Source organism: Xylocopa sonorina, chromosome 12, assembly GCF_050948175.1.
Source record: "Xylocopa sonorina isolate GNS202 chromosome 12, iyXylSono1_principal, whole genome shotgun sequence".
In the NCBI taxonomy this organism is placed as follows: domain Eukaryota; kingdom Metazoa; phylum Arthropoda; class Insecta; order Hymenoptera; family Apidae; genus Xylocopa; species Xylocopa sonorina.
In genome coordinates, this window is record NC_135204.1 from 10,903,508 (window position 1) to 10,922,651 (window position 19,144).

General features: G+C 48.7%; 2 protein-coding genes across 3 annotated transcripts in view; one reads left to right on the forward strand and one right to left on the reverse strand.

Annotated features, from left to right (window-relative positions):
• The window catches only part of Kdm3 (Lysine demethylase 3), an 83,985-nt gene extending 70,448 nt beyond the window's left edge, over positions 1-13,537 (reverse strand). The window contains exon 1 of the mRNA XM_076905776.1: positions 12,962-13,537. Coding sequence (XP_076761891.1) covers positions 12,962-13,117 — 156 coding nt within the window. The 5' untranslated portion in view covers positions 13,118-13,537. The remainder of the gene's footprint in view (positions 1-12,961) is intronic.
• Positions 1-19,144, forward strand: part of LOC143429718 (uncharacterized) — an 86,493-nt gene that overhangs the window by 55,448 nt on the left and 11,901 nt on the right. Inside the window, exon 1 of one of the 2 annotated variants that reach the window (XM_076905453.1) lies at positions 14,994-15,151. The exons of the other annotated variant lie outside the window; for it this stretch is intronic. Coding sequence (XP_076761568.1) covers positions 15,120-15,151 — 32 coding nt within the window. The 5' untranslated portion in view covers positions 14,994-15,119. Of the gene's footprint in view, positions 1-14,993; positions 15,152-19,144 lie in introns of those variants that run through there. 2 annotated transcript variants of the gene reach the window in all.

The following is a 19,144-nucleotide window of genomic DNA, read 5'->3' on the forward strand; positions in this document are numbered from 1 at the left end:
CGTCCATCGCTGTCCCGAATCCCTCGGTGTGTCGTTAGTTTCGCCTCTGTTCTATCTTTTAAAGGACACAGTAGCAAGTGGAGCGACCGTAAATAAAGTAAAGGTAATTAGGCCGAGCATAAGCGAAGTAAACGTAATTGGAGCGACCGGAATTTCCACCGCGCCTTTCAAAGAAACCTTTTTTTTTTTTTAAGTCTTTCACCGAATCGATCGATCGGAATTATCGCGGTTCGATCCTGTATCTGAAAGCCTCTAGAGTACATCTCGCGCTGAAAGGTTCTCGCAACGCGTATCTAGCCCGGATTTAAATAGAAACTAGCGCGAGGGAAAAGTGTCTCGCTCACCAGGCGCTACTGGAATTATTTACTTCCTCCGCGGTATATCATTACTGTTATTTAACTCAAACGGAACACCTTTCGCGCTAGCTTCAACCGGATGGAAATTAAGGAGAAGAAAAGAAAAGGAAAGGAAAGGAAAGAAAAAAGAAAGGGTGAAGAACGAATTTGTTCTCTTTCTCCTCGATCCGCGCGTACTTTCTAAACTAAGAACTTAAGACCAACTACTATCACGATCAATGGTATCGGTGGGAGAGGCATCCGCGCAATGTTGAAGAAAAAGCGAGGGAAGAGAATTGGAGTGCGCGGTAATACGCACGGCAGAAACGAGATATGTACGCGGACGAGCTCTCGTCGAAACGTGAACCCTATTTCCCCGGGAATTACGAGTGGACCGAGGTAGGGGGATGGTTACACGAGGGAGGCGAGCACTTCTCGACAAAAGATCTTTTTTCCATTCCTCGTGGCGTCGTTAGGTATCGGCTTCTCTTTCCAACACCGCGGTGTTTCTCTTTGTCCTTGTTTCGCTGCAGCGCGCGCTTTTCATGCGGAGCCCGCTCGTGTATTTTCGCGAAAATAGGCCGCGACGAGAGGAACGATGGACGAAGAGCGCCAGCGAGAAGAAGGAAAAAGAGTGCCGCGCCGCGGCTGGTTGCGGTGACCTCTTTCTTCCCACCTACACCACTCGCTCGCTGGGCGCTCGTTGGGCGCTCGTTGGGCGCCCCGATCGAACCGAGCCGAACCTCTAAAGGGTTGCTTCTTCCTATTCCTCCGATATCCCTCCGTCCATCTTTCGCAAATACCACCGCTCGACTTTTTTCGCATCGTTTGCAAACCCCTGCTGCTGCTGCTGCTGCTGCTACTGGCAAAGAGAAAGGAAACATCGCGAACGTCCTTTCATAACATAGATCTACGTCCTTCCTAACATAGATCTTACGCAGCCTTTTTCCATTATTTTAATGAATCACTTAACACGGATGGAACCAGGACGGAAAAATGAAAAACAGATGTGTTTCTCGATCGAGAAGAAAGTGAAAAAGATGAAGATCGCAACAAAGTCGAAGAGCGAGCAGGACATCCGACCAGAAGAAAGGAGAAGGAGGCGAAGTTGTGAGAAGAGCAAACGGAGGACGAAGAGAGGAAGGATGGAGGGAGGGGGGAGAGGAAGCGATGGAAAGGAGAGAGAGAGAGAGAGAGAGAGAGAGAGGGAACAGAGGGGCGGTGTGGGTGTTGCGGAGCAGAAACAGAGGGGAAAGGGAATGCCCCCTTTTATGCTGCGTACGTATCATGTGCCTATGTGTGAGAATACCACCACCGGAAGTTGGAGGCCACCGCCTGACCTTGCAGCGGTCGGTCGGTTTCAACTCCGACTAGCAGCCCCGTTTAACACTCGATTATATACCGGGTGTCTCGTGAATTTTGAGAACCGGCCGCGAAAACGTAACGCGACGGATTTCCGTCGTCTATAACTATCGTCGGTACGAAAACTGACGCTTCTCGTTCGAGATTGAAACATCTCTCGCAGCAAACGCACGCGTTCGATGTCGATCATTTTTTCATCTCTTACCATGACTCGCCTAGAAAATATCCAGCTCTATCATTAACTTTTCTAACCGCGCGTAATTCTATCGCATTCGATAAATACTCGAGGATATTTAGCATACCTCAAAGAGCGTTTAAGCGATGCATTAAACGAAGGAATTCTTAGATCAAGGATTCGCCAGAGGGAATGATATCCTCTCGATCGAACAAACGAACGAGGATAAAACGTGTGCGAGCCTCGCAAGATCCCCGATATGGACCCCTTTAACAGACTGAAACTGTAATATGGGCCATTCAAGCCGATAGTACAATATTTGTTCGGTGTTCGAACGATCACGATGTTCAAATGTTTTCCATTCCGATCCTCTCTCCTCACCCTCAGGGATGCGAATTAGAAGATATCGCGTTTAGTTTGAAAATATTCGTCACCTGATGATAAATCTACCGCGACGGATGTTACGTCTCTTCTGTAATCTCGTCGTGTTTTCTATAAAGTGGCAGACATCGTACGTATCGTCGTATCGCTCCAATTAAACCTCCCGGCCTCTAGCGAGTCGCTTTCCGCCTACTTGATTTCATTTTTCTTTTTTTTGTTCAAAATAAACCGTCTCGATTGGAGACGCAGGACGTACGCATTAGTACGGGAATATTCTTAACGCTTCGAAGACGAAAACGTGACGCGAATTCTTCGTACTCTATCAATCTTTTTGTTGGCAACTTGGCGCTTGTAGTCGACGACAGGCTGATAACACCTAATGAGTTTTCAGTCAATCAACTACCTTCGATCAATTACTCCTGTACGACGACGTTGCCTGTGACAGAGATCGCGGCGATGGTGTGCAGGCACGAGTGAATGGACGATCTGGTATTTGCAGGGCATAGAGAAGCCGACCTTAAAGGGGATGCATCGGTATTCGCAACCCTCTATCCCACTACCGCTTGCTCGTTTATTTCGTTTCTTTTCAAGCAAGAGATTTAAACGAATTACAATATCGATTACGAGCCGAAGAAGAACCGACCGCGAAGACGATACGTAAAAATGAAATAAAATATTTTCGCGACGGTCCCCTACGTCGAGTCGAGACGAAGAGAGTACGATGGTAGAGGGATGAGGTTTGATTAAAACGCATCCAGCCGCCTTTGGCCACAGCACACCCCTTTCCTGCACACCCGTAGTTACTCGGCACCCTTGAAACCCCCTCCCTCAGGCCGTTCCTCGTCGAGTCCACCTCCACGACAACCTTTATCGGGCAACGCCCAGATAGGGCTCGAAATATCGAATCTCCACCCCTGCCGTGCCATCCACCCCCTACATGGCCTACAGCCGTCAGAGTTATTTTTGGAGTTTCCATATTTCTCCCTCTATCCCCCCTGGTTCAAGGTGATTTTAGCCGATTTTGCGCGAGCAAAGATTCGCGAAGACAGAAAAAGAGTGCGCGAGGTCCAGTTCGTCGCACCGTGACTCGGTATCATCTTTTTCTGGGAACAGTCCTTTCGCAGAAACAACCTTGACTTTTCGGCCGCGGCTGAAAAAAGAACCGAGAAGAAGCGTGCACGCCTTCTGAATAGCAATGCCCAAATGAGTCACTCGCACTCGTCTGAGACCCGATGTGCTCGTGACTAACGGCTTGTTTACAACACCGCGACCCTGATCCTCTTTTCTTCTCTCGGTAGAAACGTATCGTTGCACCGTTGCACTGGAATTCTATCGTAACGATAACGACTAATTTATCTGGCAAATTGGAATACCGATACGGAACTCGCGACGAGGGGAAGGGAACGAGAGGGAACGGTTACCGATCCCAGGGATCTTTCTCCGTGGAAAAAAGCGCAGCGTGTTTCTTTTTAGCTGTACAAAGAGAGAAAAATAAAACCGAGCAAGGATGTCCGCGGGCGGGACGAGAATAGTCGAGAAAGTACTCGAGAAAAGATGAAGAGCTTGGATACGGACTGGATGGGCTGGGAGGAAGAGGGTGGAACACGTGCACTGTCCGGCTCTATTTTTATGTACAACTCTTTCGAAATGGCCCTCCGCGAGCTACGTGGGAGTTCGTGCACTTTTTCCACGTTCATCGTCCCGTTCGCGATGCTCCTCTCGAAAAATATCAACGCGTCGAGGGAACCGCCGGTGTTACCGTCTAATTTTCTCCAACAACTGTAAAGGTGGGCAAATTTGTCGCGAACGCGACGCGCGAGCGTCAAAGTAAATGGAAAAAAAAAAAAAAAACGAACGAGTCTGTCGGCGGCGCTATCTTTCGAAGTGGTCGATTTCGCAACGATCTTTCTCGACTTTTTTTCTATTTCAGAAATAGTTTCCGGTCGAGCAACATTTGCAAGAGCGTCGTAGAATAGAAATGATTCGCGAGGAAGAGGTAGAGGTAGAGGAGGAGGGAGATCTGGGATAGAACCTATTTTCCGGTTCACGGTGGCTTCTGTGTAACAAAGTCGACGGTAAAAGGAGACTTCATCCCTTCGTGTCTGATCGGCGCCTTTGATGGTCACCATGGCAACTCGTCTCCTCTTTCCACAGTCTTCTACCTCGGTTGCTCCTTCCTTCGCGCGCTCTTTCCTTGCTCTTTTCTCTGCCTACTGTACCTACTGTACGCTACTGTCGCGCGACTTTAAGTTAATTACTATATTAATAATCGGCAAAATAAGGTAGGAGTTATGCAATATAAGTTTGTTGATTCGAAATCGAAGAATAGAACGGTTATCGCGGTTGGTGCCTGGTGCACGGAGTCGCTCGAATTGGCTCCGCAAATTGCGTTCCGTGCCGAGTTAATGAATTTGCCCGAACTCGATCGTTCGCCGACAACCGGATTGCCATATTGATTTGTATCAAGGAGTAATTGAAGACACCGCGAACCTAACGACGTTAACGAAACCGATTCACCGGTCCGTTCCGTCTTACCCGATAACTGGGAAAACGGTTGTTTACCGACTTTATGGGTCGGGTAAGCGAATAAGAAATACCTCTGCGTTTATTTTCCACGGCGATCTTTATTTTTAGCCTTCCGCTATTTTTCCCTGTTATCGGTTGGCTGAACGTTGGCGCGGGTGTAGAAGCTGTTGGTCGATTTGGAAAAAGATAGGAGATTCGACGGAGCGAGGGAAACACGTGCGTGATCGTTGCCCGGGGAGAACGGTGAAAGCGAGTGGCAGTCAGCTGACCGAGAATTAAACGAAAGAACTTTGCTCGGTCTCTCACCGCGAGAAAACTTTTCTATCGTGTGTTACGGCTAGCCTAGTTGCCCGTGGAAGAAAGTGAAGCCGGACAAAGAGCTACCGCGACGCGAAACCACCGGTGAAAGAGAAGGGTGAGATCGGATCGCGAACACAGTGACGCCATACGAGTCGTTAGTTCCGACGGAAATTTTCTGATATCCGCGAGCCGATCGAATACGCGAGCCAGGTTCGCGGCGTTCGTCTCGGAGAAAACTTGCGAGCGTCTCGCTACGAAAGTGGGTCGTATTTATACCCGGTGTTCGCCTTGTCTCGATTCTCTCGCCGGTCCAATGAGAAGAATGAACATTTTAGCGTATTTCGCGATCGATCATCGCACCGCCGCCCTTTGCCCTACATACGAAACTGTATCTCTTTCTCCCGGACTTTTTGTCCGTGTACACATCTTCTGTAGGCCCTCTTTCTCTCTCGTCACTCTTGCATGCATCGCAAGCTCTCGTTCTCCGACGTTTTCCCGAGCTATTATCTCGTCGCGAAGCTTTTTATGCTTCCATAACGATCTCCTCTCTGTCCTTGTTCCAACCTTTCTTTCCTGGCCTGCTTTCCGCCTTCGCCAGTCCTATACCTTTTGTTCGAGCCTTATTCACCCGAAGACTACGGCTACGACCAGGCTGTTACTCCGACTCGTGACAAGAAACCTTCCGTAATTTGCTTTAATATTTATGGCCAGTGTCTTTCGTTGTTTTCTCTAAGTTATTTCGATAAATCATCTGGGAACTTGTGGGGCGAACAAAAACCACCTGTCGTACGGAGGAGCGTGACTCACCCACCCTGACACTTTCCTCGACACCTTCGTCGCAGGTTTCTACGGGAATCGAACGGAATAAAGAGATTTGCCCTGGTCGAATCTGGCGAGCAGCCGCGTCGAATATCCGAGAGCTCGGTAGGCGGTTTTTCATGTCGCGAGGCGCGCATTCCTCGCACGTACGAGGCCCCCTTCTCCGGCGAGCTCCGTTCGAAAGCCGCGAAAAAAGCCCAGAAAAGGCGCGGAAGAAACTAGAGCGTGCAGCACTTTTAACACGCGGCCACTTCAGACGTAACGCGAGTTTTTGTTCGCGTATCAAGCGGACACGCGCCTCTATCGCCGTGTTTTCTTTCAGCTCCTTTCGAAGTCTTTTCAAAGGACCACCTCCGCCGTTCCGCGTGTCGATTTACCTTTGCGATCGTAGCGTTAACGAGATGATAGATAGCGTTCGAATTTTCGTCAGCGGTAGAAATTGGAGGGTCGCCGGCACGTTTCGTGCACACGTCAGGGTTATTGACCCCGATCCGGTGGCGCGCACACACAAGCCCGGTGACATAACACGAGGTGGTGCACACGTGCACTGCCACCACAGACGGATAGAACGTGCACGCATGCTCGTTCATCGTGTACGTGACGGTACACGCGTGACGTCTCAACCTCTACGTCCCTTCCACTAATTTTTCCAAACAACATTTTTCGAAAGATCGCGAACGCGAATAACAAAGTAGACCGTAGGCGTTTAAGAGGCCGGCAATATATATTCCTGGGCGACAATAAAATTACAGACCGTAGAAAGGCACGTGACTTGGAATGCACCAAGAACTGCATTCTTTCACCGTATAGGTCTTCTGGTCTTCTGGTCTTCTGGCTTGTTTGCTCGGCCTCTTTCTTCCGCTTGGTCGGTGGTCACCGCGCGCGCTGGGCCCCATGGCGCAAGCCAATAAATACCGCGCGTCGGCGTGACGTTTCTATTTTTTAACGTTATCCAGACAAGGTCGACTAACTGTACACCCTCGATGTCTGCCGTTGGTGTTTTTTGCCGCGGCGTGCATGCTCGCCGCACCGAGATACAAACCTACATACACACTGGTCGGTCTCTTTTTGTAACGCGTACCCGATTTTCGACGGGAAATCTCCGCGTAAACGAGCAGAGCCGTTCTACAGAAGTCGGTTGAAACGCGAGGGCAAAGAGGTCGTACAGATAAGTTAAGTTAGGCAATTGCCGATAAGTTATCGTTATCGTAGCAGGTCGGTACGGTATTTGGCACGCGTTCAGATAAAGAGACAAATGAAACGGAGGAGGAGGAACCCTTTTCGAGGAAGCGTCCCGAGAAATCTCGCGACGCGCCACCAAAAAATTCTTTCGCGGTAAATCGCTAGATAAGGAAAGTGTGTCATAAAAGTGGACGTTCTGCGGGGGTATCGAAACGCAGGTTTCTTAAGGTCGCGCCGCGTGCCCTCAAGAATAACAGGGTATAATTAGAAGGACAATAAATCCATACCGCAGCGCATGCACCATGCTACACGAACGTGATGCAATTACAGTAGCATCCCCGTTCACACGCCGCCGTCGCCTCGATCGCGGCGAATCGTGTTACCCCTACGCGTCCAGCGAATACGCCACTCGGCTCGTCAACGATACCAAAAGGTCGCGATGGGATCGGCTATTAGACGACGGATTCCTGGCAACCTTGAAGAGACGCACCGCGCAAACAGTTCTCTCCTCGGTGTTTGGCTGTTTGTTGAATCTGGGTGAGTGACCTGCGTCCCTGGTGGTTAGTCGCTTGGTCTGCCAGGAACCTGTTCTCCTCCCGACCGTATCTTCTCTCTTTCTTCGCTCCTCCTCCGTTTTCTACGCCGACTGGCCGCGGTGCGTGCTCGAAAACCCCGCGACCGGGGACCCTAGCGAAGTTTTCGCGGTGCAACAGGATGCAGATTGGTGCACAAGAGGCAGGGGAAAAGACACAACCCGTTAGAGGGATACGATTATCTGGGTCGTGATGATCCGGGTGAAAGTGCTCGGCTAACGGGAACAGCTCCTTCCCAGCTCCTAGAGACGATACCGATAGAACGTTGGGAATCGGCAGCTGCAGCCTCCTTCTTTCTCGCGCGACTCAATTTTGACTAAACTTTTCTGGTTCGTATACGAACACACTCGCGCAATCCGCGTGTACAGGTGTAAGACTCGTCTGGAGTCGTGAGGTCGGCACACGCGGACCTGCATACGTATACGTATACGTATACGTATACGTATACGTATACGTATACACCACCGCGTTCGGATTATGCAAGCAAGTCCGCTTTCTACGTGGGCTTAGAATCTGGGTCGGACACGAAGTCATTGTTTACAACGAGTCGGCGTTGAATAGGTGGGTTGACGTTATGTGACAGAGTAGAGTACCGCGAGACTCCAACAACTCTTCGAGAGTACTCTTCGACAGTCTACTTCTGTTTGTTTCTTTGATCGATCAATGTCGAACGATAAGATGTCCAGTCCCATCTTTCGAGAACGTATCGCGATTGTTTAAAAGTTCATTAAAACGCGGCCAAAGTGTGACGGCATCGCTTTGTTCCTCGAGGACAAAGTACTCTCGAAACTGCAGGTACCGAACAGGATTGTTTCGCGGACGAAAACGAGCAAAATGTAACAGGGCCATTGTCTGCGCGCGTCGCGGAGTTCAACCCACCGAGAGAGCCTCGCTATTTTTCATCCTGGAATTTTAATACCACCGCGAACGGGAAATCCGGCGCTCACTGCTGGATCTGACTTTGTCACTTCCCCTCCCCCCAACTTGGTTCCATTATTTGATATTCGTTCAAATAAAGTTACGTCGAAGGAAGAGAGGCGCGGAGCGGGGTTTTCGTGCGGTAGAAAGTCGCAGGAGCGTGTCTGGTCGCGTGGGTGCTGGAGCTTGCATAACGCTTAATCGACGAGCAAACAGACCGAAATATTTCTTTCGAATTCTTTCCAATTATTTCGAACGCGACGCCGATCCTACGCCTGTAGGGCGTGCATCGAACCGCGTCATCTTCTAACCGTATCGCGGCCGTTGCACCCGGATTTTAATATTAGAATGCTCCCGATAATGATAGGGTCCTCGAAATAACATCCGCGATCGGTTTCGACGTCAATTATTACCACTGGATATTTGCACAATGAAATTGATACTCTCCCTGTGGAGCGTGACGCAGAATTTCATGCGGATCCACCGTTCGATCGGGGTCGTTGAACTGCGCGAACGCGCTTCCAATTCATGGATTCGTTGCAACTCAAACATTTACCCCGGCTACTTATAGTTGCTTCTCTTTTCTCTTGTCAGAGTCAAACTCGACGACCACTTTGGTTCCTTCGAACCGCGAAAGTGAACGCGTTCGCGACCAATTAACCGCACTCGCACGCGGAAGTACACTTTTCAAGTTCGCCTCTCGATCGGTACGATTGCGCAAGTGGGACGATCCTAACGTCGAAAAAGCCAAAAATGTTTCTGTCTTCCTGCTCACCGACTAAAGCTCGTTAGCTCGAGCCGCGCGAACGGCTACGCGATCTTCTTAACGAGTCGAGCGAACCATATTGCCGTCTACGAGTTTCTTTCCTACCGACAGTTTCGGAATCATCCGGTTGAGTCAATCCCCTGAGCAACGGAGTGTAAGAGAGGACAACTCGAACGATCGAGGGGAAGTGATTTTGCAAAGAGATCTCACTATCAAAGATAACCGATGGTGGTTAATCGATCGCGTAACCAGGAAAATGATCATTTTTCGCTGGGACTAGCCATTCCCTGTTTTATTGCACCTTAAGGTGAATGGAATTCTTCTGCAGAGACGATGCCAGAGAGAGGAGAGCGGCTACGAACGAGAGAAGAGGGAGAGGGGGGGGGGGGGGGGGGGAGGACAGAAGAGAAGCGCCGAAGGAGGACGATGGAAATCTCGGTCTTTCCGTAGCTTACGATTCTCCTCTTGGCTTTCCTTCGAATTCCGCTCAGCAAATGGAGCATAAATTACGAAATACCTCGGCATTCCGACTTTCTTCCGCCTTTTCTACGCATGCACGCAGAAAGAAAGCGCAATTGCGCGGGTGGCGATTCCAACACGATCGTGAAACTTTCGTTAATATAGACTAACAAGATAGGTGTAAAAAGTGGCAGGGATGCAAAGGGCGGAGGAATTCGAGAAAAGTTTCCGAGGCGGATATCAATGTTCGATCGATCGTAAATGGGTCGAAACAAGTCGAGCGTTCCCTCCCCCCAAACTTGCCGGGCTTTGGCCTGAACCGGTGAAACAGACGCCTTTTTCGTGCACCTGCCACGTCCACGAGGAAGCACCGTTATGCAGCACGTACGAAGCGCATCGACGCGCGTACGAGTCTCCGAGTATACGTGCATACGTGCTCCAGAGGAAGAAGGAAGTGCCGGCGACGATGCTCCGAAAATTATTACCAACTCTCCCCCCGATCCCGATAATAAATTACGCGTAGGCATCGAACCTAACGCGTCGCGTAATTTTCGCTTTCGCGTGGCTAGTGTTTTCCGTTCTTTCGATTATGTAACTTTCGAATGATCGGAGCATAAAAACGGACAGAGTCGACGCGTTCGCAAAACAGTCAAGTTCGAATCGAGTCATTTTCGAGGATGGAGAAAGCGAACGTCGCGAGTGCACGCTTCTCGCATTCAATGACCTCGGACCGCGACTCGATGCCAGCGCAGCGAATGACCTCCGATTGGCAAATAGTAAGCAGATGTCAACTAAATTCATTCCGAAGAGCAGATACTGGTTGGCGCCACACCGTCAGTTTCGACCAAACGAGATTCGACGTCGTTCTTACGTACGACGAAAAATTGCTTATTATTATATTTAATAGACGTGACGCGTCGGATGTTTCGAACAAGAATAATCAGTTCAGAATGACAGGCGCAATATTTAGAACACCTATAGTACTTGCAATATCGAGAATAGTATACACTGGGACTCGATGCCTAGAATATTTAGAATATCTAGAGAAGTTGGAACACGCGCACATATACGGATACGTACACATATGTACACGCAGGGAGTTGTTGCAATACCGTTGATAAAGTCCATACTGATCAAATTCATTTACAATAAATATTACACCGACGCAACAGCAGTGGCCGCGGTATTTAGTTAAAGCATGAATAATTAATAGAGAAAGACGCATGACACATGCTAATGTAAAGTAGATTTACATGTGAAAAATATTTTGACGTATCATTATAAAAAGTATTTTCGTTGGGGACGTTATGCACGATCGTTGAATTATATTTTAAATGATTCGAATTGAACGGCGAGGAAAATTAATGTCGGTTTTCCGCGAACAAAACCATTTTGTCGGTCGTATAATTTACAGTGGTACGTACGTACCCCGACTTTCCTGGTCGAATTTAATAATATTATAAATATTAATGAGGATATTAAAATTTCGTGCCGAATTAACCGGACATTCATTTTGGGAGGCGGTGCAAACCGCATTCCTCCCGAAAAAATAATAACTTTCAACGATCCGACGTTTATTCTTTCTGAAATATTTACGATCGACAAAAGAAGGAAATGCCTCGTGACGAAAAATTTTTAGCTGACTCGGACAGACGTACAACCTGACCGCTTGAACCGAGAACTCTGTACTTTTCTTTAACCACGCGTAACCAGCGTCGATTTGTTTGATTATTCAAAGATACTATTTAATTGTACATTGGAGAATCACAAAAAGAGGGCTGTTATCAGCGCGAAAATAACTTTAGTTTGACGTATTAACAGACAGACACGTGTTCAGAAAAGCCAACCACGACAGTTATCTCCATTGCATAACTGAGAATTATTATCACCAAAGACGACATCTCACTTGGCCGTGTCAAAGACGTTATTCGCGTTTTGTACGATAAAAAAAAAACCGAAGGACGCCTACAATTTTCCTAAACTTTTTGCCCGGATACATAGATAGATAACTTTCGGTCTTAACGAAGCAAATTTCTAACGACGGTCGAATTAACGAAAATAATAACGAAACGATTACTCGCTCTCCTGTTACACTCTAAAAGACTCTAAACGTCTCACGCATCACGCTGCTGTTTAGTAAATTTGCCGAGCGACAAAAACGATTCGAAAAAAGCCGACTAATATAGAGATTGCTCGGGAGTCATATTTAGAGTGACATAATCATAGCCTTTGGCCAAGCTCACTATAATTGACAAATACCAGTCGCGTAACGCGAGCTACTTGCGTCTTCTCGCGACTTGCGACGCGTGTACGTACATACTTGCATACGTGTACCGGTAACGGCCTCGAAAACTGAAATAGTTATGACTTGACGCCGCGATAAAGGAAAAAAAGAGGCTCTCGGGTAAGCGGCTCGTCACGATAGCTTATGTAATCCGACAAAAGTCGCGGTCTGCCCCACTTTGCGTTTTGGCTACAACTTTACGGCTGTTTAACCTTGCTTATCGCCCGATCAAGTTCGACCAACAGCTCCCTCAATGGATCGCGAACGCGAGGATAAAATCGGTCCATCTACAGTTTCCCGCGACATATGATGCAACGATTCTATGCCTCTGGAAACCAATAAGATGTACCTTTAAGACAGGGCTCTTTACGTACTCGAGGTAAACGTAGACGAATGTCACACAAAGGTACACGTGTTTATATAACCATGGTTATAGACTCGAGCAATTCAATAACTTCGAGCGGAAGTTTTTAAACGATCGATACCTATTTGTTGATAACCCTGTTAACCGGTCACGATCGAATCGATATTTGGCTAGAGAAGCTAGGATTCGATGAGAAACAGTAGCAATAATCGAGACGTATATTCGAATAATATAAGCGGAGTGCTGCGAGAAGCTGAATGCAATGCCGAGTACGAGAAGGACCTAAGGGACAAGGTTCTTTCGACGAGCCGTACGAATTAGAACGTGTAGAAGGTGAGCTGGCTAATGTTCGAAAGGTTGGCCGGTAATGTAAACAGAAACGGCGTGTCGCCCGCGCGATCTCAGATACGCCGCATGCATCGAATCGATGTCGTTCTACGCGCGGACTCGACGCGGTTTCTTCGTAAACGAGGGATCCGAGGCGAAAAGGAACTCACCTGAAGATCGTGACAGCCGTTATCCCTATGACTGGCAGCACGAATCACCCCTGCACGCCACCCCCACTCACTGATCTTATTCACCTTTAGCTTGGTGAAACCACTCACCGAGAGAAACCTCTTTCCCACGATCTCTTCGCGAAACTTGTACGCCATATTATGGATCGGTAACCGCGGCGTGTCGAATCCGCGAATTCGGATCGCCAGCCGGGTCTTCCAATCACCCTTTCTCCTTCTCCTCTATACGTGTCTACTCTTCTCCTTCTCTCTTTCTCTTCCCCTCTCTCTCTCTCTCTCTCTCTCTCTTGCCCGCGAACTGCGCCGTTCTCTTTTCCTCTATTCCGATCCTCCGGCGAGCGTGCCTCTCCCCCAAAAAAGAAAACCCCACGTAGCACTGAACCGCAGAGACGAACAACTCGAGCACCGATCACCACTACTTCGTTATTTTCCACCAGAAACACCAGATCACAGAGTCACTGCGGGGATCTCTTTTCCTCGTGATCACGACAGGCCAACAAACAACAGGGCCATGAGGCGCGCACGATCCTACTCCTCTCTACTCCCTCTCGCTACCCTTTTCCACGGATGATCGGTTACCAGCAAGATCAGCAGCAGCAGCTGCAACAGCAACAGCAGCAGCAGCACCACCAGAATCGAGATAACGAAACACCGAAAATTGAACGGCAACCTTCCCCGTGATCCACCACGTATCTCCGAGACAGCTTGTCCTCCTTCTTCCGAAGCTCCTCCTTTTTTCCGTTTCCTCCGGCGCGCACCACGCAGCCGATCTTTCCCTTTTACAGTCCGCTCCACCTGCGCGCCCGTTGTCGTCGTCCTCGTTGCCCGTCTATCCGATGACGATCCCGGTCCCGACAGGATTTCGGTAGCTCTCGCCACGACCAGGACACGAAACTTCGACACTCCGAGGGACACTTTAAACTTCCGGCCGCACACCGTGTATACTGGGCACACACTGCTCGGTTAACAGTAACGGCGGCAGCGCGGTAACCAAGCACTCCGAACGGTACCAGTGTGAACGTGAGAGTAACACACACATGACCGGCCAGTGATATCGCGTAGCGCGCACTGCGGGCGGACGGCAGGGAGGCACGGCTCCTTCCCGCGGCTCCTACCCTCTCCTCCCCCCCGCCCCAACCGCCTCCTCCTCGACCACCCCGTCGGCCCCCACCCGTTTCGCCGTGAGCGCCACAGCTCCCACCCTGCCGCCCACCGAGCCAACGCGAGCGTTACGCCGCACCGCGCCGCCACCGATACTACTCTTTCTCTACCTTACTTCCACCCTTCCCTCTTCCCTTCCATTCTTTTCTCCTACATTTTCTTCTCTTCTCCAAAGTCTCCTCTCTCGCATTGCTGCCACCCATCGCGCCACGACCGTAGCACCCTGACCACGAGCGAGACGATACGCGGGGGTTGCTAATTTCTAGCCGAGTAGACCCAAGTATGCGACTCAAGGGTCCCGTTACGGGGGCAAGTCTCCTTCTGTTATCGTTACCCGCGGATGCACATCCGACTGTTTTTCTCTCGATATTTTTTGTTTTCACTCAGATCGACGCGATCGATCTTCCCTGTTCTCGATCATTGTCGAGCGATCTGTCCTAGTCGCGTGCATCGGACTTTCATTGTGGTGGTTCAGTTTTGCGAGTAAAAACTTGTCGTTTACTCGATTCCTAGACGCTGATAATTGATCGCACGAGTGTAGCGTGACGCATCTTTGTTTCTGTTATTGCGCTTTGTTACGATAAGGTCGCGGACTGAAATGGAATTGCTTATCGATGCCCGAAGTACTCGTAACAATCGTTCGATTTGTTGCATCAGAATTTTCAATGAAAGGTGTTTAAAGCGTTTCGTTTCCATCCGTATCTCCACGATGAAATAACTTTTAAATCGCTCGATGCCCATTATCTGCTATCCGAAAACGAGTTAAATCCCTCTGTAAGCGGTATTCAGAAATACCTAACGATTCTACAGCCCTGTAGTCACGTGACGAAAACACGAAGTGACGTCACACGCGCAGCAGCAGCCAGCTGCCAGTCCAACATGGTTGACCTGTGAGCAGCGGTGCTACAAACGGCCGTCCGCATTAATTGCTCGTTTCTTCCGATCGCGCGCGCCCCGTTTGTCGCTGAAATCCGTTAATATGATATCTTCGATCGTTTCGCGACTCGTCATGTGAGTATTGAAATTACCGTTAATCGAGAATCGCGGGAAATAGTGCGAACGAGAAGTCAGCTGCGACAGGATTCTCGCCATCGTTAACCCAGGGTTATTCGATTCTATTTATCAATTTACATTTCGACTCGACCCCGCTTCTATCCCCCGTCTGTACGTATTAACTGGCCGCGAACCTCATTTTTTTACGGTTACTCCGAAAAAATCCATCCTGTATAGTGCGCTCGGAACGTGCAGTCGACGCTGTTCTCTTTTGTTTCACCCCTTTTTCTCATACGAAAGAAGCTAAGGGTGGCTCGTTGGCGTGGTCGTGTAAATGCGAATCTGATCGGAGGTGCAGTGCTCCTAGTGAAAATGTACACGACCATTCACGTATCTATTTCGACGTGAGGAAATTATGTCATCGCGTCGTCGCAACGCGACTCGAAGAAAGATTTCCATGTATGGTTACGAGTTCTACGGTGAGGTCTAACACGATCGCGAATATCTTTGAAAATTGTAACGGTTGCCCGAACGAGGTATCGATCGATTGCTGAAACTAGTCCATGACGATACTGATTCTTCTGTGTCGAGGCATTTCAAAAACCTTGGTCGGCAAAGGTAAGAGGATATCTTCAGTACATTTCCATATTAGGGAAGCGTGCGATAAACAACGAAGGTTTATACGCTCGACGGGGTTCCATTCCCGTTCTCACGTTCCTATAATTAATTTTAACCGAGGAGATATCGTTACGCTCGGCCGTATCTAGGTGCGAACGAAATTGAACGAAATCGAAGAGAGAATCGTGTGCGAGTGAAAGTGTAAATGGTAACAGTGAATCTTCGCGCAATACCCAACGTCGTTTACTTGCGGACCTATTTCGCGTAGACCTAACCTGACCGTTAACTTTCGAGCCCCTGTAGCAGGCGCCTGCTCCACTATTGCGGACGTACTCTCGTATTACGACACCTTGCGCATAACCTTTCGCACGCCTAAATTTTCATATTTGTCCCACCGAATTTAAATGTGCGCGCGACTCGTGCGAAGACGACACGCCTAGGCCGTTTCTATAATTGAACACCATTTAAATTACAATAATACTCCGAGCTATGTATTTAACCCAAAGACACAATAAAACTTATCCGAGCACGTTGGACATGTTCCACGGCCTGGATAGGTCTGGCTCTTACGTCCTCTTGCTCTTTATTCTTTGTACCCATTTTCTACACAAGACATACCGAGCATCTAAAAATAACTGGGCGCACTCGTGCAAGGACCAAATACGATCCCACACTTATTAGTTCGGGTCAGAGACGCGACGAGGTAGTCTCTTACGTATCCCAGAACATCGTTTCCTCGACGATCGCCACCATCAGCTGATCGAGTACGTATACAAAACTGCGTCACAATGTATGAGATAGGAATGTTGACGCATTTATCTTATCTACCGAATACTACGTTAGTCACTTTCGTTAGTCACTTTGCCGTTGCTTCGAGGATCTATTGTTTACGTTTACAGACTGGAAAGATAGGAACTTTTCGCCAAGATATTTTAGTATCGGAGCATGTACGCGCATAGGGGATGAAGAGAAAATCGTCGAACAGACATTGGAGACGCCGTTGGTAAAGTCGAGAGCTAGTCAAAGCCGGTCGAAGATGAATCTCTGACCCAGCATCAGCTGATTGAGAAGCCGCGTCACAACGATGGGCATTGTCGCCGTCGCCATCGTCGTTAAGCTTACACAGCCGGTAACACGCGTGCACGTCTCAGCTGAGACGTGACTCACGCTCGTCGAGGTTGACGATAAGCCGTATTCAGCGTACGGCAAGAAAAAAGGCAGGATAGGAAACGGGTTTCCATACTTTACGGTTGATCCGCCGATGCATCGCAGTATTCCTCAGTGGATATCTCTTTCTTCAATAAGGAATATTACCTCATTCCTGTTCGAGTAGCATGACTCACGTGCGTTCGGTGGTCTTTGTACACATCGAGCATTGTCTCTTTATCGCGTCCAAGGAATACAGGTCCATTTCCCTTTCACCTCGTCGTATCCTACGCACGAACGACCGTCTAAAAATGCTTGCCTCATTTTCTTCGCATCTCCGCAGCCTCTCCTTATCCTTAGTCGATAAAAACTTTAGTAAAAATAGAACAACGCTTGCGTCAAGCACGCGAAAAAATGTTTGGAAAATGTCCAATAGGTAATAACAGTTATTTAGCTGGAGCGAATTACGTAAATTCGGATCGAATTTTCTTCGGAATAATTCGTCTGATGATCGATAGCGTGTCTAGAAGCAGTAGAGCGTGGTAGATCTTGGCGGAGAGGAAGTCTGCGAGCGGAAGGAAACGGGCACACCGGGGGATGCTTTCTTGGTAGACCAGAGAAACGTGGTCGGTGTCGTTGGATCGATGCCCGGTTGGCAACAGGAGGGTAGTTCTGCCGGTGTTGCACGAGCAATGGCGCCTCGTGCAGCACCCTCGTTTTCTCTTTCCCTTCCCTTCCCTTCCCTTCCCCTCCCTTCCCTGCCCTTCTATTCTCTTCGCGTCTCGTCTCGTCTCGTCTCGTCCCTTCAGGCTTCTCCTTTTCCTCGGGTTCAGAAATTACGGTGCAGTTAGTGTAAACGCGGCACAGTTCTCTGGTGTTTCGTCGTGAATCGATATTTCGTTTCAGAGAAGATCCAGCATTAACTCGTTCGATGCGTTACACGCGCTACCGGCTCTCTTTATCAGCTAACCAACCGTGGACGGTGGTGGTTGTTGTCTGTTTATTTTTTGCTCCAGCTCAACGAATATCGATGAGAAAAGAGCGGGCTTGATCTTCGTAAAATCTTTGCGCGCACGAGCGACGATTAATTTTGCGAATGGTACGCGAACCGGGTCGAGAAATACCTATCGACTCTTTTTTTCCCCTTCTATCCCCTCCGCAAGACACCCTCAATCTATTTACCTAGCCTCTTTGTTTCGTTCCGTGACCTATATTTCCGATGCCACTGAAAGGTATCTCATTTTCTATGGATGTAGACGTTTCTTTCGTTGTTGTAGCTGCGCGTTTTCGACGGCCGATTTGAACGCGAGACAATGACGTTCCTCTGTAGCCGCCGGGCTATTTCCATAGTATCGTATTCGAAAATGTGGCTTACGCCTGCTTCTGTACACCGAGAAAATCCGAGTCGCGGTGGAAACGGTTGGAACGAGAACATACGGGTTAATCCGATTCGATTCGAGCAATTTTTCGGAATCGCGAAGAGAGCGATCGTTAGTTGGTTTGCCCGACGTAGACAGCATATGATTCTGGCGTGTTATTACGTCGCGTTCGGTCGAGCGTAGAACACGCGGTGGCTCGACCAAGAGAAATCCACGTAAAGAGAGGCTCGAGTACATATTTGAAAAAGCTGGCAGCGACTGAAAGGCGAAAAAAGGAAAGGAGAAAACTCGACATGGCACAGTGGAAGAGAGAAGTTGCGTCGGAGAGTTGCGGTAATATGCTCGAGTACTTAGGATCCTCGACCTCGTGACGTCATTGCCCTCATTAGAATAATTAAGAATGCCGTTCGCTAATTACGATGCGACTCGCTCGCCGTACTTTTTTCATTCCTCTGCGCCCTCGGCGGCCGGTGTATTTTGCCAGATTAACGGAACATTTCCGACTGTCCGGTAATAGTTTCACATTTGTCGCGAATCAGTCTTGGAAATTGAAATGATTTTCATTCAACGTTCATTTTATCGTGAAATTCCACTCGTCTAAACCGGGAAACTCGTTACTTCGGGGGCTTTGTTTCAACGATTCCATGCTTTTTTTTTCTCCAAATAAGCATCATTATCTAGGTTTGTGCGAAATTGTTTTCAGCAAAATAATAATTGTTAACAGAAACAATGGCGCTTCAGCTGGTCGTTAGAATGTGATCGCGTACAATAGAAAATTATTTCCCGTTCCATAGGCAGTTGTCGAATTGAAAGAGTCGAAATTAGGTCGAGCGAAATCTCCGGAGCAGATCTTACGTATCCTCGAGTT